We start from the raw sequence: 25,631 nt of genomic DNA on the forward strand, positions 1-25,631 counted from the left end.
ATTTCCTCTACAAAATCCTCAGGAAATTCTACTATTAGCTGGATATTTCAACATTTCCTCTTGGAAAAGCACTTACTAGACTAAAACATTTTATTTTATTTTATTTTATTTAACCTTTATTTAACCAAGAGAGTCCCATTGAGATCAAAAACCTCTTTTTCAAGGGAGTCCTGGCCAAGAGGCAACAACATTTACACAATTATAAACTATTATAAAACATAATGCTTAAACATTCCTGAATGCAATTACAAAATCAAATCAAGTGATCATATGCTCCTAAAATTAAAGGTTCTTTATTGGAATCTATGGTTCCATGAAGAACCTTTATCATCCATTCTTTCCAATACACAAAAAGGTTCAATACAAAAGAAAAAGGTTATTGATATTATTAAAATGTTCTTGAAAAAAAAAAAAAAAAAAGGTCTTTTGTGGAACCCGAAATGATTTTTCTATGGCTTTGATGTGAAAACCCTCTACTGAAATCTTTTTTTAAGAGTGTTACTTCTCAAACCAGCATGCAACTTACAGAGTCCGCAGGAAACTACGGAGCCCTGCAAATGACATGCAAGAAAAAAAATAACATTTTTTTTTATGATTTACTAAATAGTTTCCTCCATGTACTAAAATGTGTGTACGATTTACTAATTTGTTCCCTTGATGTATTAAAACATGCACACAATTACTATTTCGTTCCCTCGATTTGCTAAATCGCCTGCACAATTTAGTAAATCGAGAAAACAAATTAGTAAATCATTTGGACAATTTATAAATCGAGGGAATGAAATAGTAAATCGTACGCACGATTTAGCCTACTTTTTTTTCCTACATGCCACGTGCGGGGCTCCGTAGGAAACAAATCAGCTCACGCACCTATTCACCAATCTTGTACATTGTTCTTTCACATAACCAGGTGGTTTGAGGGCAATTGCACATTGAGGTTAAGCACTATCAAATCTAATGCTGTCCCATATGATCTCCATCCCTGCTACAAAAAACAATTCATTGAGAACACAAGGCATTTGCTCTCTTTTTTCAGCAATAAACAGGGTGGGGAAAAGGGGGGGGGGGCAGAAATTTGATTTTTTTCAGAAATTTTGAAAATATGACAGTTTCTTTAGCATAATACAGTGGTGTCAAAAGTATTGACATTCATTACTTGAGTAGAAGTATAGATACTAGGGTTTAAAAAGACTTTTGTAGAAGTTGAAGTATCAACTCAAGGTTTTTACTCAAGTAAAAGTGTAAAAGTACTGGTTTAAAAAAACTACTTAAAGTATAAAACATTTTTCTAAAGGCCATAGGCCATAATGACTATAATGTTATATTAAAATGTCCATGTTGAAAAATTTGGGATACACTAGGCTACCTGTTTCAGCCGCATATATGCCCATTGAAAATGAACGCAATTTAGTACAATGCAAATACATTAAATAACGAGAGATATGATGACTAGTTGCCTAGGGTGACCATATGAGCCATTTTCCCAGGACGCGTCCTTGCCAGAATTTCTATATTGCCTAAAACATCCAAAGTAGTTTGACCAATAACATGCAGGTATGTTACATAATCAACCAATCGTGGCGTGTGATAAGCTGAATTCTACATAGAACGATCAAAGTAATGCAAATACACGTACATGTTAGGTGTTTGTTCGTTCATTCTACTTGAAGCGTCGCTGCGCACCAATCATTGTATGACACCAAAGTACCAAGAAAGTGATTTGAAAGCATAAGGAGCCGTGCTCTGCTCTCTATAACTCTTATGAATGCCATACAATGATCAATCTGCAAAGCACAAACAGCCAAAATCTGGATATTTTAGGCAATATAAAAATCCTGGCAAGGACGTGTCCTAGGAAAATGGCTCATATGGTCACCCTATAGTTTCCTATAAGTATTGTTATGGTGCAAAAAGTTCAAACTTCAGAGGCATGTCATCAATAAGCTTTAATGGAATGTAAATGTATATCCAAGCTTAGCTGCAGGAATCTGCGAGGGCAATGGACAAGAACATTGGTGCAGGCTAAGAAACAATTACCCTTATAGCCTACTTATCACAACATTGTCAATCGCAAACGATAATTTATTAAAACGTCTCGCTACCAAACTACCTACAGTAGCTTAATTTGTGGAGGACGAAGAGAAAGCACCCATTTGCTAAATGAGCCAGTGAGAAATAATAACTTTTAAGTAGGGTCCAGTGCCTTTTCGATACTTTTAAAACGGTACTGGTGCATAAACGGTGCCTGAACCAATACTTAAAAAAAAAAAGAACCACAAAAAAACTATGGATAACATTAAAGAACATTACAAATATTTAAAATAAATCCATAGCTTTCACCTTAGATGCTCTCATTTCCCAAGTTGTGCTTCCCTTATCTAAAGCTAATAAATGTATTTCACATTCTGGGTCATTATTTAATACAAAACCACACGTAATGTTTCTACTGTATCTCTTTCACTCACTCTGATATTTAGTTAAGATGAGTGCTGTCTGTCACTGTCTTTAATCAGTTCTGTGAATTACTGTATGCTCATTCTTTATAAAGTAGCAACAATGTCGTTTGTAAAGTACAGTACTGTGCAAAAGTATTTTCACCCCAAAAAAGGGTTTAAAAGTTTAATCATGTGTTCGTTCATATGTGTTAAGGACTAGATTTTCTCTGGAGGAAACAGCTGTTTAGTGATGAGCGGTGAAAAGCGAAAACTTTACAGTAAATGAGAAACCGACTGCTCCCTCATGAACTTTTGTTAACTGTATTTATGACAAAGAACTGCACAGATACGGATATTCTAACAATCTATCGATAAACACACACCTTGTGTCCTCTGTTTGTGTTTAAGTGTGCTTGAGATGCTCCGCCGCGGTCTGCGGATTGAAGAGTTTGGTGAAAGACGGAGAGGAGACCGGTCTGACGCCGGTTTCATATGAAACTTAAGGGGACTGACTCTGGGGCTATTGCAAATTTGTGTACAGTTTATAGAGCTAAATGCTACAGCCCCGCTAAAAAAAGCCTAGCGACGCCCGTGCTTCTTAAGTACATTTCGGAGAACCAGGACAAACATTTCAATCGATTGCTCAGGCATTTAAAAGGCACCGAAATCTGCTTCCTCTTATTTGGTTCGGTGCATACCGGTTCCATACCCAACCCTACTTTTAAGAAATGTATTTTATGATAAACGAACCCAAAACTGTCTATGTCCTTGCTCGAGTGTGATGTGATTTGGTTCATGTGCAGGTGCGATGGATCGCGTACAAACGAATAGGGGGTTGGAATGGTATATCCACAATGAAATTCACTCCATCCGGATGGCGCGATTTATCTGGATAGGTTTTTTTTTTTTTTGAATGATGACGAGCCAGAATGAAAACAAGCCGAAATGAAATAGCAGTAACGGAGCTAGAAGAAGACTAGTAGAAAGTACAGATACTTGCGTGAAAATGTAAGGAGTAGAAGTAAAAAGTCGCCTGAAAAATAATTACTCAAGTAAAGTATAGATACCCCAAATTTCTACTTAAGTAATGTAACGAAGTATTTGTACTTCGTTACTTGACACCTCTGAGCATAAATGGCAATTTATTATTATTATTTTTACAAACATTAAACCTTAGTTAAAAAATAAATAAATAAATAAATAAATATATATATATATATATATATATATATATATATATACATACAGTATATATAATGAGATAAAATACCACAAAATCTTGTGGCTTATTGAACATCTGAAAATAATGAGTTAATTGTGCAATTGGATTAAAAGGATCTCAGACAAGCCAGGCTAGAGGGCCTGAACCAGTCACTGGCCTTCATTAACTTGATGTACTTTGCCTGTAGAGATTCCTTTAGTGGTTTAAATTGAAATCTTATTATTTCTGAGAGACGCAGGATTGCTGTGTGCTCCTTCTGTGATTCAGTTTGTATATTTTTGGCTCAGAAATCTCACCGGTAAATGACAAAGCTGCTTTTTACTCGTTAAATCAATCCCCAGACTACCCTTGGCTCTCCCAAACTTAGCTTTCAAAATATGTTTTAAATCTTCTAGAGGGGAAGACACCAGTTTTTGCATTTCAACGAGTCAGAGGTTGCACAGGAATGTATAAAGTTATGAATTTCCCAAGAGAAAAAAAGATCTTGGCTATCTTCAGTGTTATGATACTTCAAAAACAGATGAACAATAAACTGTTCTAGTAATAAGTTTCTCAGAATTTCAAGTCAAGGTGTGGTGATTGTCAATGGTCACAGAAAGTTTGGTTCCCTAAATATATAAAAGTAAATATACCATGTCACAACAAACATTTTTTTTTTTTTTTTTTGGTTACAGGATTTTTCTTCATCTGTGGGCACTTTTGGTCCCATGGACTAACAGAAATGCCATTAAAATACCATTTGATCACCACCATTATAATACACATTTCAAACTCATTAGTTTACATAATTTGTTTACTACCAATGCCCAACAGCGTATTCAGACATATTCTGTAATTTTTACCCCATAACAACCATGAACAAATCCCATTTCCACCATTTGTTATGTGGTGGAAATTACATTTTAAACATTTCTAGAATAGTAATAGTCCCATGTGTTTTATCAAGTCTAACTTTGTACCTAGCATGTTATGTATCCTTCAATACACACAACTAAATAATATTGTCATGGTTTTTTAATGCTTCAACAAAATTACAGCATGGCTAAAAATGACACACAATAAATATTCATACATTGACTTTTTTTCTTTGCACATCACACATCCGATATTGTATTTCATACATGCTTTTGTTTAAAAATTTATATAAAAAATTTTCATACAACAATACCAAAATCCTATATTTAATACTTAAAAAAATAAAATATTTTATGATTATTATATTATATTATTGTACTTTGCGATTGAAAGTGTTGGTCTTGAGAGCAAAATAATCACATCTACCGTATAATAATAATAAGGCATATGTAGAGATAAAATAAATAATGAACTTAATGCGTCCTTTTTATTTAGATGGGGGAAAAAAGTTAAAATCTGTTCATTTTAATAAAAAATCATCCCCTGGAACACTAAACTGCTTGTAGCCAAACAAACATTCATCAATTGTCAGATATTAACATATCACGACATTATGGAGAGCATTATGATAATGTTTATGAAAGTCAGTCCATTCTGCTTGAGTCCTGTGGCAGATGCCACACTGCACCATCTCTTAGTCTTTTCTTTTCAGCCTGGAGTGCAGCGATTGTAGATTTATTCGACCTGCTGGCCGCATATGACCCCCATGGTGAAACCCATACAAGTGCAGCCTCCCATGCTGGCTCCATTTCCACATTTGCCTAAGCTGTGAGCACCATGGAGTCACCACATGTTCTCCTATGTGAGCGAACTTATTAATTATTAAATCAACAATCCTGTAGGAAACAGATGGCACAGATAGCAGGCAACTAACGCACGTCTGCCTGGCATTTTGTGTGTGATACTGTAGGTAAGAGGGTGGTTTTAGACTACCTAGGATCTGTCACATGTCCCAGCAGTACCGTGTGCCAGTTGGCTTGGATGCTGAATTGTGTGTATTGCATGAATATCACTATATAGAGAATACTTTCAGTTATGTTTAAATTGTTTAAAAACCAAACAAAAATGTGCTTTTGGTTTGTTCTTCCTGCTACATGAAGTTTACAATGACAAGATCTGAAGTGTAGTACATTTTTTAGTTTACTCGCCAGGCATACACACACACATTTGTAAAATGGCACCGTTTTTTAAATATCTGAAAGTACACTCTTTACATCAGTCAGTCAAGCATTATAATAATCAAGTATTATTTATTAATAGAACTTTAGTAATTATAAACAAACTTGATAACCATGTTTGAATGCATAATAGTCATTTTAAATGAACTTTTTTTGGTCATTCAGTGTTTCTGTAAAAAAAAAAAAAAAAATGGGGAAAAAATTAAAAAAATACTGATAAGATAATAATGATACGAATTCTACTAATAAGAACTATACAACGCACTAAGGATTACTAAGGATTAATGAGCTGCTGGATTCATGAATATTAATCAGGTTTTGTGCGTTCGCTCGAACTGATTTGCTGAAATCAAAACAGGGATTGAGATTGCAGCCAATGAGATTGCCGTTTGTGCATTAGCTCTGCTCACTACCAGAGAACCCGACAGTTCTTAAAAGCTGTGAATATATATATATATATATATATATATATATATGTGCTAAACTTATACTTAGCCTCAAACTCACACACTGGCGAGTAAAATCTGAGAACTTATTAGCCATTGGCTAATATTAGACATCATTTAATCGCCCAGAGTGAAGATTTAGTCGCATATGCGAGTGATTTACTCGCAATGTAGAGGGTTGTGACAGAATAACATTTTTGGGTGAAATATCCCTTTAGTAGTATACCATTGCTGATTAAAAAAAGAAATCTAATGAATTGCAATTAATGAAATACATCAATATTTGTTTCAAATGATGCAATAGTGGGACAGAAAGGTAACTCATTGAATAGACATAGTCATAGACAAAATGTAGCTTAATAATTACTTGTACTAAATTAAAGCTGCAGTCAGTAACTTTTGACGCTCTAGCGGTTAATAAACAGAACTGCTTGCGTGTTGTGGAAGGACATTGTAGCCGGAGCTACTTCTCTCTGTTTATGTCTATGAAGAATCACAAAGGTACTGGGTTACTCCGCCATGGTACCCCTGAAGCAATCTAAAATAATCTGAATATAAACACTTAATATAGGTGTACCCTAGTGATTCAGGACAGGCTAAAAACACGGTTTGGAAAATGGATTCATGGTGTACTCGCTTATTATATACATTTTGTATACTTTGAACACAAAAAAAAGTTACGGACCGCAGCTCTGATTGGTTGTTTCTTACCACTCCCGGTAACATCACGCCACACGGAGCCAGAGCCCACCGCAGCTGCAGAGCCCGAGCCTTTCACCGGCAGGGAGCAGGACCTCGAGAGCGCGACTGACCAGGTGTGCGTGCCGGCAACACCGTGCATCGTGGGAGTTTTAGTGGAGATCGAGGGCGTGGAGGAAGGCCCTGCCCACACTTCTGCGACTGAGGGTGAGCTGTTTTCGGTTTCTAAAAATGATATTGAGCAATTTATGGACCTTATGGACTGGTGTATGGAGGTAATTCCTGAATCCCCTGTTTCTCCGCTGGTTCTGTCCAGCCCTGACCCTCCTGTTTACCCTCTCAGTCTCCCACTTCCACCTCCTCCAGTCAGTTCCTCTGCTCCATCTCCGCTGGTTCCGCCCAGCCCTGAATTTTCTGTTTCTCCGCTGGTTCCGCCCAGCCCTGAATTTTCTGTTTCTCCGCTGGTTCCGCCCAGCCCTGAATTTTCTGTTTCTCCGCTGGTTCCGCCCAGCCCTGAATTTTCTGTTTCTCCGCTGGTTCCGCCCAACCCTGAATTTTCTGTTTCTCCGCTGGTTCCGCCCAGCCCTGAATTTTCTGTTTCTCCGCTGGTTCCGCCCAGCCCTGAATTTTCTGTTTCTCCGCTGGTTCCGCCCAGCCCCGAGTTTTCTGTTTCTGTGTTCCCCTGCTCCACTTCCGCTGGTTCAATCCAGCTCTGTATCTCCTTTCTCTCTGCTGGCTCTGTCCAGCCCTGATCCACCTGTGTTTCCTCCCATCCTTCCTCTCTCATCTCCTCCTAGACCAGCCAGTTCTTCGACCTCATCTCTGCTGGTGCCAGTCAGTCCCGCAGCTCACCATCAGTCCGCGCCATCTGGGCGTGATGATTCGCCGCTGGACTGCCAGTCTCCAGCTTCGCCTTGACGTGTGGATTCCCTGTCTCCGCCTCCAGCCTCCGAGCCCTGGACTCCTCCTCGGTCCTTCGACCCATCGGCTTCGCCTTGGCTCTTAGCTCCCTCGTCTCCACCGTGGCCTGGCATCCCACCTGCTCCACCGGGCTCCCTCGTCCCTCTGGCTCCACCTTGGTCAGTCATCGACCATCCGCCGCCTCGGGACTCCATTCCTCTGGCTTCACCTCGTCACTCCATCCCTCTGGCTCTGTCAGGCTCCTCGTTCCCTCTGGTTCCACCTCCATCCTCAGTCACTCCGGCTCTGCAGTGGTCTTCCAGGGTCCCGCCTCCGCCTTGGTCGCCTGAGCCTTCTGCTCCGCCTTGGCCCTCCGGATCCTCAGCTTCACCCTGGCTCTGCGGCTGCGCTGCTCCATCTTGGGCTCCTCACCCACCGGTGCAGTCTCCATCTGTCGGCCCCCTGGTGTCGTCAGCTCCTTCTCCACCATGGTTCCTCCCGCCGTCGACTCCACCGTGGAGATCTATCCTGGCTGGTCTCTGGAGGACCATCTGGCTCCTCCAGCTCCGGGCTCCTCCCTGGCTCCTCCCTCCATCCACTCAGCCCTGGTTCCTAGCTCCTCGTTCTCTCTTCGCCTGCCCCTTGCCTGCCCCACGCCCGCCTCCTGAACCCCCACCCTCCCTCCGCTGGTATTCCTCTTGCGGTGCGAAGACGCACCGTTCCGGGAGGGGGCGAACTGTTACGTTTATGAACTTTCTGTTTCCTTATTTGGTCTTCTTCCTGTTCTTGTTTTGTTAATTTATTATTCCCCACTTGTCTCCAGTTCCCTGTTTACCTCCTGTGTTCTCAAATACCCTGTCTGTTCAGTTCTTCCTCGTCCGTGATTAACCTAACCTAATGATGTTAATGTGTTGTATATTGTCTGTTATCTCCTTCGATGTTTCAGTAAACTCCTCATTTGATCAAGACCCTCCTCGAGCGCTTTATTCCTATGCTAGAGTACACCCAACTGTAACAGATATTAACATTTTCCCTGAATTTTCCAAAGAAACTTGAATGTCATGCATTCCACTCCCAGAATGCATAGTAATACACTTGGCTTGATCTTGGCTTAATGTATTTTTTTTCCCATGGTAAAGTGAGTTTTATTAATTGCAAAGAAGATGCGTTCTGGGAAAGTCATTTTCCAAATCATATGTTTATTTTGTGAACAAATCTGTCTTGATTAGCTCTGCTGAAGGCTGAGAGCAGACGTTCTCTCTCTGTGAACTGTCTTGCCTTCTGTTTCTGATTCTAATTTATTTTGAATGTGAATAGCGTCATCATCAGTGCTGATTATGTATTCAACCTTTTTATTTTATAAAAAAAAAATTATCCTGCTTAAATATGTTTCTCAAATGGTGGCTCAGTGATGCCAAAGACCGGTCTTGGCGGAGGTGTTGCAACAATAAATAGTTATTTTCTCAACTCAGAAAACAGGATACAGGTTTAACTCATTCGAAATACTTCTGCTTAATGTTACACTGTCAGATATGCAAAATAAATCTAATGTATCTCTTGCTCTGGCTACTGTGTATAGACCACCAGGGCTGTATACAGAATTCTTAAAAGAATTTGCAGATTTCCTCACCTTTTGGTTACAGTTGATAAAGCACTAATCGTCAGGGATTTTAATATTTACGTTGATAATACAAATGATGCATTAGAACTTGCTTTTACTGACCTAATAAACTCTTTTGGAGTCAAGCAAAATGTCACCGGGCCCACTCATTGTTTTAATCATACAATAGATTTAATTATATTGCATGGAAACGATCTTACTGATATAGATATTGTACCTCAAAGTGATGATGTTACCGACCATTTCCTTGTATCATGGATGCTGCGTATCACTGATATTAACTATATGGCTCAGCGTTACTGTCTGGGCAGAACTACTGTTCCAGCCACCAAAGACAGATTCGCAAATAGCCTGCCTGATTTATCTCAACTGCTATGTATACCCAAACATACACATGAACTAGACGAAATGACTGGCAACATGGGCACTGTTTTCTCTAATACATTAGAAGCTGTTGACCCCATCAAACTGAAAAAGGTTGGAGAAAAACATACTGTGCCATGGTATAACAGTAATACCCTCTCTCTCAAGAAAGAAACTCGTAGTCTTGAGCGCAAATGGAGAAAAACTAACTTGGAAGTTTTTAGAATTGCGTGGAAAAACTGTATGTCCAGCTATAGACAGGCTCTAAAAACTGCCAAGACCAAGCATATCCACAAACTCATTGAAAATAACCAAAACAATCCAAGGTTTTTATTTAGCACAGTGGCTAAATTAACAAATAACCATGCGCAACCTGATTAAAATATTCCATCAACGTTTAATAGTAATGACTTTATGAATTTCTTCACTGATAAAATAGCTAACACAGAAATACAATAACAAATGTAGATTCTACAGCGTCTAATACTTCAGTTTCATCCATCACACTCAAAGATAAACTGCAATGCTTTACAACTATAGGACAGAAAGAGCTAAATAAATTCATCTAAACCAACAAAATGTTTATTAGATCCTGTACCCACTAAATTACTGAAAGAGTTGTTACCTGTAGCCGAAGAACAGCTTCTCAATATTATTAACTCGCCGTTATCTTTAGGTCACATCCCAAAACCATTCAAGCTGGTGGTTATTAAGCCTCTTATTAAGAAACCACAACTAGATCCCAGTGAACTGGCAAATTATAGGCCCATTTCAAATCTTCCATTTATGTCTAAAATTTTTGAAATATTCAAAATATATTCATTTTTTTTCATTATACATGTTGCCCCTTGGTAATATTATTAGATAATACGGGATTAGTTTCCACTGTTATGCTGATGAAGCTAACAGAGTGTGTTAAAAATGTAAAAGATTGGATGACCAATAATTTTCTCCTATTACATAGACAGAGATATTACTTATTGGACCAAAAAACAGTAAACAGAATCTAGTAGACTACAGTTAGCAACTAGACAGATGTACTGTTACTTCACCAGTCAAAAATCTGGGTATTACAAACCCTATTACAAAAAAGTTGGGACACTGTACAAACTGTTAGTTAAAAAGGAATGAAATAATTTATAAATCTCATAAACTTATATTTTATCCACAATAGACTATAGATAACATCAAATGTTGAAAGTGAGACATCAGAGAGGCTAAGAGACAGCACTCAAGGAGGATAGCCTATCAATTCAGCGACAGCAGAGACACTCAGAGAATGTGACAGGGGATACAGACCATTACAGACTACAAGCCCCCACCACGGACCTGTGACAGCAACATCTCTCTACTGAACGAGCTGAACACCTTCTTCGCTCGCTTTGAGCAACAAAACAGCACCACTGCATAGAAGACACCACCTCCTCCTGCAACCAGGTGATAACGCTGACCCCAGACAGCGTGAGGAGATCCTTGAGCAGGATCACTGCATGCAAAGCTCCGGGTCCTGACAACATCCCTGGGCATGTACTGAGAGACAGCAGACAGCAGAACTCACTGATGTCTTCACAGACATTTTCAACTTCTCACTTAGTCAGGCTGTTGTTCCCACATGTTTCAAAACTACCACCATCATTCCAGTCCCGAAGAAGCCATCTCCATCCTGCTTCAATGACTACCGTCCTGTTGCACTTACTTTATTTTATTATATTTTTAATTTTATTTTATTATATGTACTTTTTTACATTCCCTTATTGTATAGCTGTATCTTATATTTTATATTTGATCTAGATGTTTAGGCTCTACTGTTAGTGTTATCTGTATGCACCGGGGGTCTGAGAGTAATGCAATTTCGATTCTCTTTATGAATGTACTGTACATGTGAAAGAATTGACAATAAAGCAGACTTGACTTGACTTGATTTTGAAATGTCATGCCAAATATTGGCTCATTTTGGATTTCATGAGAGCTACACATTCCATAAAAGTTGGGACAGGTAGCAATAAGAGACCAGGAAAGGTTAAATGTATATATAAAGGAACAGCTTGAGGACCAATTTGCAACTTATTAGGTCATTTGGCAACATGATTGGGTATAAAAAGAGCCTCTCAGGGTGGCAGTGTATCAGTGTAAGTCAAGATGGGTACAGGATCACAAATTCCCCCAATTCTGCGGCGAAAAATAGTGGAGCAATATCAGAAAGGAGTTTCTCAGAGAGAAAATTGCAAAGAGTTTGAAGTTATCATCATCTACAGTGCATAATATCATCCAAAGATCCAGAGAATCTGAAACAATCTCTGTGCGTAATGGGTCAAGGCCGGAAAACCATACTGTATGCCCGTGATCTTCAGGCCCTTAGACGACACTGCATCACATACAGGAATGCTACTGTAAGGGAAATCACAACATGGGCTCAGGAATATTTCCAGAAAACATTGTTGGTGAACACAATCCACCGTGCCATTCGCCGTTGCTGGCTAAAACTTTATAGGTCAAAAAAGAAGCCATATCTAAACATGATCCAGAATTGCAGGCGTTTTCTGTGGGCCAAGGCTCATTTAAAATGGACTGTGGCAAAAGTGGAAAACTGTTCTGTGATCAGACAAATCAAAATTTGAAGTTCTTTTTGTAAAACTGGGACGCCATGTTATCAGGACTAAAGAGGACAAGGACAAGCCAAGTTGTTTTCAGCGCTCAGTTCAGAAGCCTGCATCTCTGATGGTATGGGGTTGCATGAGTGCATGTGGCATGGGCAGCTTACACATCTGGAAAGGCACCATCAATGCTGAAAGGTATATCCAAGTTCTAGAACAAAATATGCTCCCATCCAGACGTCGTCTCTTTCAGGGAAGACCTTGCATTTTCCAACATGACAATCCCAGACCACATACTGCATCAATTACAACATCATGGCTGCGTAGAAGAAGGATCCGGTTACTGAAATGACCAGCCTGGAGTCCAGATCTTTCACCCATAGAAAACATTTGGCGCATCATAAAGAGGAAGATGCAACAAAGAAGACCTAAGACAGTTGAGCAATACGAAACCTGTATTAGACAAGAATGGGACAACATTCCTATTCATAAACTTGAGCAACTTGTCTCCTCAGTCCCCAGACGTTTGCAGGCTGTTTTAAAAAGAAGAGATGCCACACAGTGGTAAACATGGCATTGTCCCAACTTTTTTGAGATGTGTTGATGCCATGAAATTTAAATTCAACTTATTTTTCCCTTAAAAGGATAATTTCTCTCAGTTTAAACATTTGATATGTCATCTATGTTGTATTCTGAATAAAATATTGAAACTTCCACATCATTGCATTCTGTTTTTATTCACAATTTGTACAGTGTCCCAACTTTTTTGGAATCCGGTTTGTATATTAGACAGCAACTTGTCTTTTGAAAACCATATTTCCCAAGTTACAAAAAACGCATTCTTACATCTTAGAAACATTGCCAAGCTACGAAACATGTTACCTGTTTCTGATGCAGAAAAGCTAGTTCATGCATTCATGAACTCTAGACTGGACTATTGTAATGCACTTCTAGGTGGTTGTCCTGCATTTTCAATAAGTCAGCTATAGGAAGTCCAAAATGCAGTGGCTAGAGTCCTTACCAGGTCAAGAAAATATGATCATATTACCCCAATTTTACAGTCTCTGCACTGGCTACCTATTAAGCTCCGTATCAGTTACAAATTATTATTTCTTACCTATAAGGCCCTAAATGGGTTAGCTCCTGAATACCTAACTAGCTTTACACAACACTACAATCCATCACGCTCCCTAAGGTCACAAAATGGTGGACCCTTGGTAGTTCCTAGGATAGCAAAGTCCACCAAAGGAGGTACAGTAGAGCTTTTTCGCATTTGGCTCCCAGACTCTGGAATAGCCTTCCTGATAATGTTCGGGGTTCAGACACACACTCTCTGTTTACATCTAGATTAAAAACACATCTCTTTCGCCAAGCATTCAAATAATGCATCACATAATTTGTGACTGCAGTTGTATCTTATCAAATGCACATTATTGTTCTTTAGCTTGGGTTAAACTAATTAATTTTACCTTTTTGGAACAGCAGCTATGCTAATTATGTCTCCATTTGTTTCTCTGTTTTGCCACGGGATCCAGAACAACTGAGAAGAGATTATGCCAACCCCTCAGAGGACCTCAGATGATGCTAACCCTGAAACAACATCCAGAACTAACAAATATTGCTACAAGAGTGATTGCATCATATAATAATTGCTGTTAATAGTGTTCATCATCTGGTTGACTATGTCTTGTATTAATTTTTCAGAAAATTCCTGTCAAATGCACATAAACTGACAGTGACCATTTTATAAGCTACTACTAAATATTGTAGAAACTTAATTTTCTGTAAAGTTCCTTGGCAATGATTTGTATCGTAAAAAGCGATATACAAGTAAACTTGAATTGAATTGAATAATGTAATTACTCTGATGTTACACAGCAGCGGCCAGTAAGTTAGGCTTTACATATAAATTGTAGAGTCCAGAATGTTACACTTTATATTAAGTGGACAGTTCCTGAGGAGTTACCATGTAAGTACACTAGTATTACAGTGGTCCACCAACTCCAACTCAAGATGCAACTCCTCCCACTTTACATATCCCTAAACCTACCCATCTCCACCCCCTGGATCAAATGCTTCCAATTACTCTTATACATATTGTTGTTTAAAAAAAAAAGTAGTTATTTATGTCATGTTACACATTTTTATGTACACAGATCATTCGAAGGGTTGTTACATGTGTGTAGTTACAGAAATATTACAGCTGTAGAAACTATGTACCAATGTGTACTTACATTGTGGTTACATACTACTTACACATGTAGTTAGTAAGTACACAGGTATTAGGGACACAATATAAAGTGGGACCCAAGCATTGATTCAGTTCTGCTGATGGCCACATTTAAAATATACTGCAGTGGGGACTTGCTCCACTTCATTTGCTCCACAGTGGCAGGCCCAAATGCCAGGCTAAAAGGTTTAAACACTCTGCTGTGTCTCTTAGTAACACTGTTATGCTTTAAGTTACGATACCAAAGACTTCATGAACCTGAATTTTTTTCACAATCATTGTGCAAAACACAGATATTAAGTGATGATTGAAGTGACAAGAAAACGTAGTTGCAAGGAAATACATATATTACTTAAAGAGAGTGATGGACTGTGACTTTGGCCAGAGCCTAGTTAACTACTTGTTTACATAGGATATATAATGTATTTTAGATTATTTAGGCACTTAGGGTATAGTTTGACAGAATTTTCTAATTCAACATGCTATGGGAAGTTTTAAGTGTTGTTTATGGGGGTTGTGTTACCTACCACCATCCCCCCACAAACTATGCCCCTGGTCCAGTGTTATATTATATTATTTCTATACTAATATAGATTTATTAATATTTTCAGTTAGCTTTAGCTTTTATTTTCAGTTTGTATTTATCTCGTTGTTTAATTTGTTTGTCATTTTAACATGTGCTTTTAAAAATATTACTTTTTTAACATTTATTTTTATTCAAACTTATTTCAGTTAGCCAGTAACATTTAAAAATATCATTTAGGTTACGCTTCATCTAATCACAATGTTATCTAATATTTCTCTCTCTCTCTCTCTCTCTCTCTCTGTATATATATATATATATATATATACATATATATATATATATATATATATATATATATATAGAATCTTTTTTTTCAGTTTAATTTCAATAAACAAAAATGTTTTTAATAGTTTTTGTTTTTAATAGTTTTAGTTAACGTTAATAATCCCGACTTGGACAGTAAAGGTGGACAGAAACATTTTTATTTTATCACTCTACTTTTTTTTATTACCTATCTGTATTTTAGTTAGAATTTATTTGGGGAAATTTTACTTTTACTTTACTACATTCCAAAGTCTAATACCATATTTACTCCACTACTGTACATTTAATTAAAAATAAAATAAAATAAAATAAAATATCCCCAACCTTTCTGAGACACATTCCAGTGAATCAGACTGATCTGATTGCAGCTGTTCTTGAGACAACAACTCACTGATTCATTGATTCAATGTGTGTGTGTGACTGATGGCACAAAAAGTAGATTAATAGTGCTGAAGTTTATTTTGAATTATTAATAATTAAATTGTATTTCATGATTCAGTGGACAGATTCATGCCATGACTGTCGGTTATTTGTGAGCGAACTAAATCTGCTGTAAAGGGCTGAGCTGTTTTGGCACAATAATGTGGACAGGTCTGCATTAGTGTGTCTCATCATCTGTATGGGGTTCACTCTCAGTCATTGGGACATCCCCAGTGAAAATTCTGTACTTTCTCCTATAATGTTAACATTTTGCCCAATGTGACGTCTGGAAATTTTCATACTATTTGTTGCCACATATTTACCAACAATTTTATTATAAAATATGTAAAAAAAAAAGGCCAGATTTGAACCTACTGTGCATCTCTTGCATGATGACCACAATATCCAACTTGCCTGGATCAAGAGTAGTTTCTAACTACAGTACTGGGCCAATCCTCCATCTGACCACATGTTAACAGCATGACCTGATTAAGGGGCTTTTTTCTGCTTTTAAATACAGTACACATGAATTCCAACAGTGCTCTCAGTAATGAGGGAAAACCCTTATTTCTACCTCAAAACAGCATCTAGTGGTAATCACATGCTCCAGTTAGCCACTAGCTGTGGTGGAAGCCCTCCCTGCTGTCTAAAAATTAATCAGAGCATTATACTTGCTAGCCCACTCCTCCATCCCACTGATTGGAGTGATTTCTCTATTCGCCATCCCTGTGTGAACAAAGGCTTAGCACGCCAAGTTAAATTTCTTCCTTTGAGGTCAGATAAAAGTCCATACATTATTAATTCCCCCATGTTACTTCTGTTACACCAAAGGACAGCTAATGAATCTTGTAGACGTGTAGCATCAATGTCTCTGTCTAACAGCCATAGCTGTGTTTCCCAGAGAAATTAATCTTTAAATGTACTCAAATAAGCTACAAGTGGTTGAAGCCATACTTTAAAGTCATTATAAAACATTATAAAACATACTGCATTACTATACATACTGCATTTAAAAAAAAATGCTATAATAAAATAGCCGTTTCTGAGTGGATTTACTATTTATATCCAACAATCTAGCTAATTTTGCCAACCAGCATCCAGCTGGAACATTTGGAACACATAAAAGAGCATAAATATAAGCCACAAATAAAAAGCAAAACGTGTCTATGAAGGTTGGATGACAGTCTTGCTAAAGATTCCAAGTGACAACTCTCAACAAGAATGCATGGACTCTATTGTGCAATCTTTGAAGATTTTACAGTGCACTACCTGAATGAAGAACTCAGAACAACTCATTGACTCCTAAAAACATGACTAATGTCCCTCATTCAATAACACTTCTGTAACCTTCACATTTGATTACATTCACATAGTTTAAATGTAGTAAAATGCGCAACAAACTGATCCAGAGTGCAAAGAAAAATAACTTTGAGCTAAGTTATTTGCACTGAATTGTATTGGGTCTAAACGTCTAAAAACTCTACTGAAAAAGCATTTATTTCGCATTCTACTCTTATTCAATGCAACAATTGTCATTAAATTGCAACTGACCTTCTGTACAAAGAGGTTCATGTGGTCGGTGTCAAATTTCCATAGTGATCTAGAGATCTTATTGATTTAATATTTCCCCCCAAATGTTTAAACTAAAACTGTATTATAACCACTACATAAAATAGTTTATTGAATAATAACTATTAGAAAACCTATGATTTAAATATGATTGTGACATAACTGCATGATTTAATAAAGTGCAACCACATACCTCCTCATTGAGGATTTCCTGACATTGGGAGTAGTTTCCCTTCTTTGCCCAGGTCCCATTGGCAAGACATTCTCTGTACACGTTATCTGTAGAAAAAAAAAAAATTCATACTGGTTATTCACAGATTTCTTTATTTAATATCTAAGGAAGAAAAACAGTTTATATAATGTTTATTCTGAACATCTGCAGACAGATCTGTCACTTCTTCATGCATGGTATGTAATCCATTACATAATTCAAAAGTTATGCAATATGACCCAAAACACTAGGAATATTAATAGGGCGAAAATCAATATCTGACATCTACAACCCGAATTCCGGAAAAGTTGGGACGTTTTTTAAATTTTAATAAAATGAAAACTAAAGGAATTTCAAATCACATGAGCCAATATTTTATTCACAATAGAACATAGATAACGTAGCAAATGTTTAAACTGAGAAATTTTACACTTTTATCCACTTAATTAGCTCATTTAAAATTTAATGCCTGCTACAGGTCTCAAAAAAGTTGGCACGGGGGCAACAAATGGCTAAAAAAGCAAGCAGTTTTGAAAAGATTCAGCTGGGAGAACATCTAGTGATTAATTAAGTTAATTAATATCAGGTCTGTAACATGATTAGCTATAAAAGCTTTGTCTTAGAGAAGCAGAGTCTCTCAGAAGTAAAGATGGGCAGAGGCTCTCCAATCTGTGAAAGACTGCGTAAAAAAATTGTGGAAAACTTTAAAAACAATGTTCCTCAACGTCAAATTGCAAAGGCTTTGCAAATCTCATCCTCTACAGTGCATTACATCATCAAAAGATTCAGAGAAACTGGAGAAATCTCTGTGCGTAAGGGACAAGGCCGGAGACCTTTATTGGATGCCCGTGGTCTTCGGGCTCTCAGACGACACTGCATCACTCATCGGCATGATTGTGTCAATGACATTACTAAATGGGCCCAGGAATACTTTCAGAAACCACTGTCGGTAAACACAATCCGCCGTGCCATCAGCAGATGCCAACTAAAGCTCTATCATGCAAAAAGGAAGCCATATGTGAACATGGTCCAGAAGCGCCGTCGTGTTCTGTGGACCAAGGCTCATTTAAAATGGACTATTTCAAAGTGGAATAGTGTTTTATGGTCAGACGAGTCCAAATTTGACATTCTTGTTGGAAATCACGGACGCCGTGTCCTCCGGGCTAAAGAGGAGGGAGACCTTCCAGCATGTTATCAGCGTTCAGTTCAAAAGCCAGCATCTCTGATGGTATGGGGGTGCATAAGTGCATACGGTATGGACAGCTTGCATGTTTTGGAAGGCTCTGTGAATGCTGAAAGGTATATAAAGGTTTTAGAGCAACATATGCTTCCCTCCAAACAACGTCTATTTCAGGGAAGGCCTTGTTTATTTTAGCAGGACAATGCAAAACCACATACTGCAGCTATAACAACAGCATGGCTTCGTCATAGAAGAGTCCGGGTGCTAACCTGGCCTGCCTGCAGTCCAGATCTTTCACCTATAGAGAACATTTGGCGCATCATTAAACAAAAAATACGTCAAAGACGACCACGAACTCTTCAGCAGCTGGAAATCTATATAAGGCAAGAATGGGACCAAATTCCAACAGCAAAACTCCAGCAACTCATAGCCTCAATGCCCAGACGTCTTCAAACTGTTTTGAAAAGAAAAGGAGATGCTACACCATGGTAAACATGCCCTGTCCCAACTATTTTGAGACCTGTAGCAGAAATCAAAATTGAAATGAGCTCATTTTGTGCATAAAATTTTAAACTTTCTCAGTTTAAACATTTGCTATGTTATCTATGTTCTATTGTGAATAAAATATTGTCTCATGTGATTTAAAAGTCTTTTAGTTTTCATTTTATTAAAATTTAAAAAACGTCCCAACTTTTCCGGAATTCGGGTTGTAGTTAACCTTGAAAATATGTTAAAATATAGTCTCATATAAAACCGTTTTAAGAATGCTGTGCAGGGAAGAGATCAGCATAACCTAAAACCGAATGAACATAAAACATCAAACATGTTTTGCTCAGTTCCCTTTCAATACTTCACTCGTACTGCGTCGAAGACGCATATGGAAAAACTTCTTTTTTCTCCTGAACTGAAGCCTTATTCAATCACGCAGTGAAACTGCACGGCCATTGGATCGTGCAGTGTTATTACAACAAACCAATGGCTTGGCAGTGGTGCTGCACGAACCTATGGCAGCGAAGCCCGCCAAAGGCCGCCAAAATGGGCGGGGAATCTGGCTATATATTGACCGCTTCGTCACAGGAATTCTGATTTCTTCTCCTTCAGCGACGACGTCACATCGCTTCGCTGATCTCCGCTGAACTGCTCACCGTTGACACGCTTCGCACTGGAACGCGACTGCCTGTCCCCGCTGCAGATACATCGCTTCCCTGCGCCCATCCGGCGAGAGAGAGAGAGATTAAAAGAGCAAATTTCTCTAAAAGAACCTTTCTAAGGCGTTGTTGCAAATGCCGTCTCGTCATTGCAGCTCGTGCAGAGCCCCTCTGCACGCTGATGACGGGCACAGCGAGTGTGTCTCGTGCTTGGGGAAACCCCACGCTGACACAGCACTCGCGGGGAATTCCTGTTCTCATTGCGAGAACATGAATATTGCCTCTCTTCACTCGCGAATCGCTTTCTTTTCAGAGAGCGATCTCACTCCTGGCGCCCTCCCGTTTTCTTCTTCCCGCGAGCCGGGAGGCGGGGCAGAGGATTAAAGCAGCAGGATGAAAACGAGCTCAGCCCCCGCGTGCCTCGTTTTCTCTGCCCAGAGGGGATTCCCCAGTCCTCTTTGTTCAGCCAGACCAGTGTCCCTCTGCTGCCGCGAGTGATCTGGTTTTGTTTGGAGGGACTGAGGAAGAACTGCTAGAGGACAGCATGTCTCTAGCTGCTTCAGACGCGGAGGAGCTGTCGGGCTCGCCGGACCCCGCCCCCTCGATCTGAACCCAGCTGCCCGAAACTCGGGATGGACGCCGAGCTTATCCGCGTTCTCTCCAGGGCAGTGGATGAGCTGGGTCTGGAATGGTCTCCTCCAGAGGAACCAGCCCGTAGCCATTTGGATGAATGGTTTCTGCCGGGGCCTCTTTGGTCCAGCGATCGAGGGGTTCGCCGAATGCTTCACAGAGGCACAGAAGTCGTCCCAGGCGATGCAACACTTCCTGCCAAAACGCGCTTCATCTGCTGCTGCCAGTCGCCCCAGACAGGTGCCGACTCGTCAGCCTCCCAAGCAAGCGCCCGCTGCTACCACCGCGGCCCAGCCTATGAAACCCGAGCCTCGACGCCATTCTCGCTCGGCCACCAGACGGTTTCAGTTCCCTAAACGCATGGGACCCCGGCCCAAGATAGTGCTGGACCCTGCGTCGCCGCCATCATCCTGATCTACAGGTAAGAAAGAGGAGGGGGCTAAGTCTCGCTGCGGCCGGACCACCCCCCAAACTGCCCCGTGTGTTTTGCCGTCCATCTCCAGGTGTCAACGAAGTTGTTCTTGCTGCAAACAATGGGCCCTTTTTAGCGCCCAGACAGCAAAGCGCTGTTATAGTGCACAAAATAAAAAACACACTCCTTCACAAAAAGAGCAGTTTTCCTCACTTAACACTCACGAGTGCTATGTCCCCCCACAGCGGACAAACACTCGAGTTAATACAACCCCTGTCCATCCGGGCCTCACAATGGCAAGCCATTCCCGGGGTATCAGATTGGGTCATGGGAATAATAAAACACGGCTATTCCCTTCAGTTCGCACCACGACCACCACGCTTTCACAGGGTGGTCACCACTTCGGTGCACAACGAGAACGCTCACGTTCTTCGTGCCGAAGTGGAAAATCTGCTGGTGAAGGGAGCTATAGAAATCGTTCCCCCAGCACACTGTGACTCAGGGTTTTACAGCCGTTACTTCCTAGTTCCCAAGAAGGATGGCGGGCTGCGCCCCATCCTCGATTTAAGACATCTGAACTGTGCCCTCATGAGACGGCGCTTCAGAATGATCACGTTGAAAACAAATCCTCTCACAAATACGCTCAGGGGATTGGTTCTTTTCGCTGGATCTGAAAGACGCTTACTTTCACATCCAGATAGCCCCCCGTCACAGGCCATTCTTGAGATTTGCCTTCGAGGGTGTGGCTTACCAATACAAGGTCCTCCCCTTTGGGCTGTCTCTGGCGCCTCGCATGTTTACAAAGTGCATGGATGCGGCTCTCTCCCCTCTCAGGCAGAAGGGAATCCGCATTCTCAGTTACCTCGACGACTGGCTAGTTCTAGCTCAGTCAGAGGGGGAGGCATTGGGTTACAGAACTTTGCTCCTCAGCCATCTGGAATGCCTGGGGCTCAGGGTGAATTTTGCCAAGAGTTCGCTGTCCCCCAGCCAAGGGATATCGTTTCTGGGAACAGTGTTAGACTCAGTTACGATGAGGGCAACAATGGTGAAGGAGCGCGCCGCGGCTCTACAGCGACTTGCGGCCTCCTTCAAAATAGGTGCTTCTCGACCCCTAAAGACATTCCAGAAGTTGCTGGGTCTTATGACAGCAGTATCGCCGGTGCTGGAGCTCGGGCTGCTACGTATATGCCCCCTCCAATATTGGCTGAAACCACGTGTTACACCTCATGCATGGTGTCACGGACGCCTGAATATCAAGGTGAGTCAGGACTGCATTTCGGCCCTGACCCCTTGGAGGAACATGCAATGGATGGAACGGGGTGCTCTTGGTATGGTTTGCAGAAGGAAAGTGATCTCCACAGACACATCCAACAAGGGTTGGGGCACGCTGTGCGAGGGGAAACCCGCTTTCGGCCAATGGTCGAAAGAGGAGAGCAGGCTTCACATCAACTGCCTCGAGATGATTGCAGTTCAACGAGCCTGCCAGAGCTTCCTGTCAGACCTAAGGAGCCACCACGTGCTGGTCAGATCAGACAGCATGACAGTGGTCTCTTACATAAATCACCAAGGTGGGCTGTCATCGACGCGTCTCTTCAGACTAACGTCGCGACTGCTGGAGTGGACCCAGAGCAACTTGGGGTCCCTGAGAGCAGTGCATCTTCCGGGCAAACTGAACAAGGTCGCGGATATGCTGTCAAGAAGCGGAGTCTCCTCAGAAGAGTGGAGGCTCCACCCGCAGACAGTTCAGAAGATATGGGAGGTCTTTGGCAAAGCGGAAATAGACCTCTTTGCCTCAAAAGACAACTCTCATTGCCCAACAAATTTTTCCAAGATCGAGGACGCCTTGTCCCAGGACTGGCCCAACCGTCTTCTTTATGCTTTTCCTCCAGTTCCTCTGATTCCCCAAGTAATCAGGCGGGTCAGGGACCAGAGATGCAGGGTTCTTCTTGTAGCCCCACTCTGGGAAAATCGGCACTGGATAGCCGACCTGTCACAGATGCTGACTGCGGCCCCATGGCCCGTTCCTCTAAGACGGGACCTCCTTTCTCAGGCGGACGGAACGATTTAGCATCCACACCCAGAGAGGTGGTCTCTGCACCTTTGGTCGCACGACGGGAACCCGCGGGACTCCCTGAGCGTGTGCTAGACACAATTTCACAGGCTAGAGCTCCGTCTACATGATGCCTCTATGCCTCCAAATGGTCTGTGTTCTCCACATGGTGCTCAGACCATGGTGAAAACCCGACCTCCTGTGACGTATCAGTGATACTGTCATTTTTGCAAGAGCTCATGGAGAAGGGAGAAGGTCTACGTAGCGACTATAGCGGCGTCACACGCCCTTATAGCAGGCCAGTCGGTGGGCAGAAACGACTTAGTCGTCCAATTTATGAGAGGTGCCAGAAGGCTTCATCCGCCTTGCCCTCCCACTGTCCCTTCATGGGACCTGCCCACGGTACTGAGAGCCCTAAAGGGGGCCCCCTTTGAACCGCTACAGTCCATAGGCCTTAAGGCCCTGTTGCTAAAGACCGCTCTGCTGTTGGCACTAGTGTCTGTTAAGCGTGTGGGCGATTTGCAAGCACTCCCGATAAGCCCTAATTGCCTAGAATTTGGGCCTAACGACTCGAAGGGGCCCCCTTTGAACCGCTACAGTCCATAGGCCTTAAGGCCCTGTTGCTAAAGACCGCTCTGCTGTTGGCACTAGTGTCTGTTAAGCGTGTGGGCGATTTGCAAGCACTCCCGATAAGCCCTAATTGCCTAGAATTTGGGCCTAACAACTCGAAGGGCGTCATGAAACCAAGGCATGGCTATGTGCCAAAGGTGCTCTCCACACCTTTTAGAGCACAAGTGGTCACTTTCTCAGCATTACAAAACACAGAGGATGATCCAGAGATGAATCTGCTTTGCCCAGTGAGGGCTCTAAAAGTCTACCTAGAGCGCTCTGCGCCAATAAGGCGATCAGAGCAGCTCTTCATATGCTTTGGAAACCGCACCAGAGGGTTGCCGGTCTCAAAGCAAAGGCTTTCAAAGTGGATTGTTGATGCAATCCAGCTAGCCTACTCTTCTCTGGGCCTGCAAAGCCCAATTGGAGTAAGAGCCCATTCGACGAGAGCAGTGTCTTCATCCTGGGCATGGTCTAGTGGTGTGACTATCGCAGAAATTTGTGCGGCGGCTGGTGGAAACTCGCCATCCATATTTGCTAGATTTTATAATCTAGACGTCCCGGCACTTCATGCTAGGGTACTTTCTGTGTGAAGGTCACCTTTTTTGTTCCTCATTTGCATGCTCTTGGCCATTCTTTGCCCAAGACTCAAACTCTACTCGTATGCACTCGGTCCCTCTGGTACTGAGGCAATACGAACACGGGATGATCAGGCTAGGCCGGACGTAACCTCATTGAGCTTATTCTGCTCCTAGTTGCTATTGTCATATCTTGGTTTCACAGATCAAGTATGATTGCGTTGATCGTCCCCCCTTCTTAGCATGGCGTTATTGAACTGGGTTCCCATATGCGTCTTTGACGCAGTACGAGTGAAGTATTGAAAGGGAACATACTCGGTTACTAACGTAACCTCGGTTCCCTGAAATACGGGAACGAGTACAGCATTCCTTGCCATGCTAAAAGGCTGCACGACTCAGTCGTCGCTTCAGTCGAAGTAACCTGAATTCCTGTGACGAAGCGGCCAATATATAGCCAGATACCCCGCCCATTTTGGCGGGCTTTGGCGGGCTTCGCTGCCATAGGTTCGTGCAGCACCACTGCCAAGCCATTGGTTTGTTTTAATAACACTGTACGATCCAATGGCCGTGCAGTTTCACTGCGTGATTGAATAAGGCTTCAGTTCAGGAGAAAAGTACTCGTTGAGTACGTTTTTGTTAACAAACATCTCCTGAAACATCGGAGGTAAAATCTATCTTGGGTGCAGATGTGTATCAATGAAAAGTAATTTCAGGTTTCATTTCTCATTTCCATTTCAGTGGTTTCCTATTTCCTTGTGATATATTTCTTTTACAAGACTTATATTGTGCTTTGAACAGCCATTGTTATATCTGGTGAAAGTTTCTTCTTCAAAATTTCACAAAATAGGTTGAAATCCAACAACATGAGAATCTGGGGCAAAGTTATTTTCACGGAGCACTCAGTAACTCTGCTGAAAGAAATACAATAGAGCCATGAGCATTTTATCCAATGACACTTATATTACTCTCCTGCAGGAACAATCCAAGTGACTTCCTCTACAGTATTAAGGTTGGAAATGGGGTTAGTATTGTTTTATGCTTCCAGGAGCTGTTCAGATCAAGGCCAACAGATACAACCAGACTAACTTAATCACTAATCTGAAACCCACACAAGGTGGGTTAAAGGGTTAGTTCATCCAAAAATGAAAATTATTAATATCAACAAATTCTAACTGACCCTCTGATGTCACATGGACTACTTTGATGATGTTTTTCTTACCTTTCTGGACATGGAGAGTATACCGTACAAACATTTTCAATGGAGGGACTGAGAGCTCTCGGACTAAATCTAAAATATCTTAAACTGTGTTCCGAGGATGAATGGAGGTCTCACGGGTTTGGAACGACATGAGGGTGAGTCATTAATGACAT

The 25,631-nt window shown here is 41.1% G+C and overlaps 1 protein-coding gene across 1 annotated transcript in view; it reads right to left on the reverse strand.

Annotated features, from left to right (window-relative positions):
• Positions 1–25,631, reverse strand: part of LOC132148959 (corticotropin-releasing factor receptor 1-like) — a 137,150-nt gene that overhangs the window by 57,842 nt on the left and 53,677 nt on the right. The window contains exon 5 of the mRNA XM_059557792.1: positions 17,636–17,721. Coding sequence (XP_059413775.1) covers positions 17,636–17,721 — 86 coding nt within the window. The remainder of the gene's footprint in view (positions 1–17,635; positions 17,722–25,631) is intronic.

Source organism: Carassius carassius, chromosome 9 (assembly GCF_963082965.1).
Source record: "Carassius carassius chromosome 9, fCarCar2.1, whole genome shotgun sequence".
NCBI classification, from domain to species: Eukaryota; Metazoa; Chordata; class Actinopteri; order Cypriniformes; family Cyprinidae; genus Carassius; species Carassius carassius.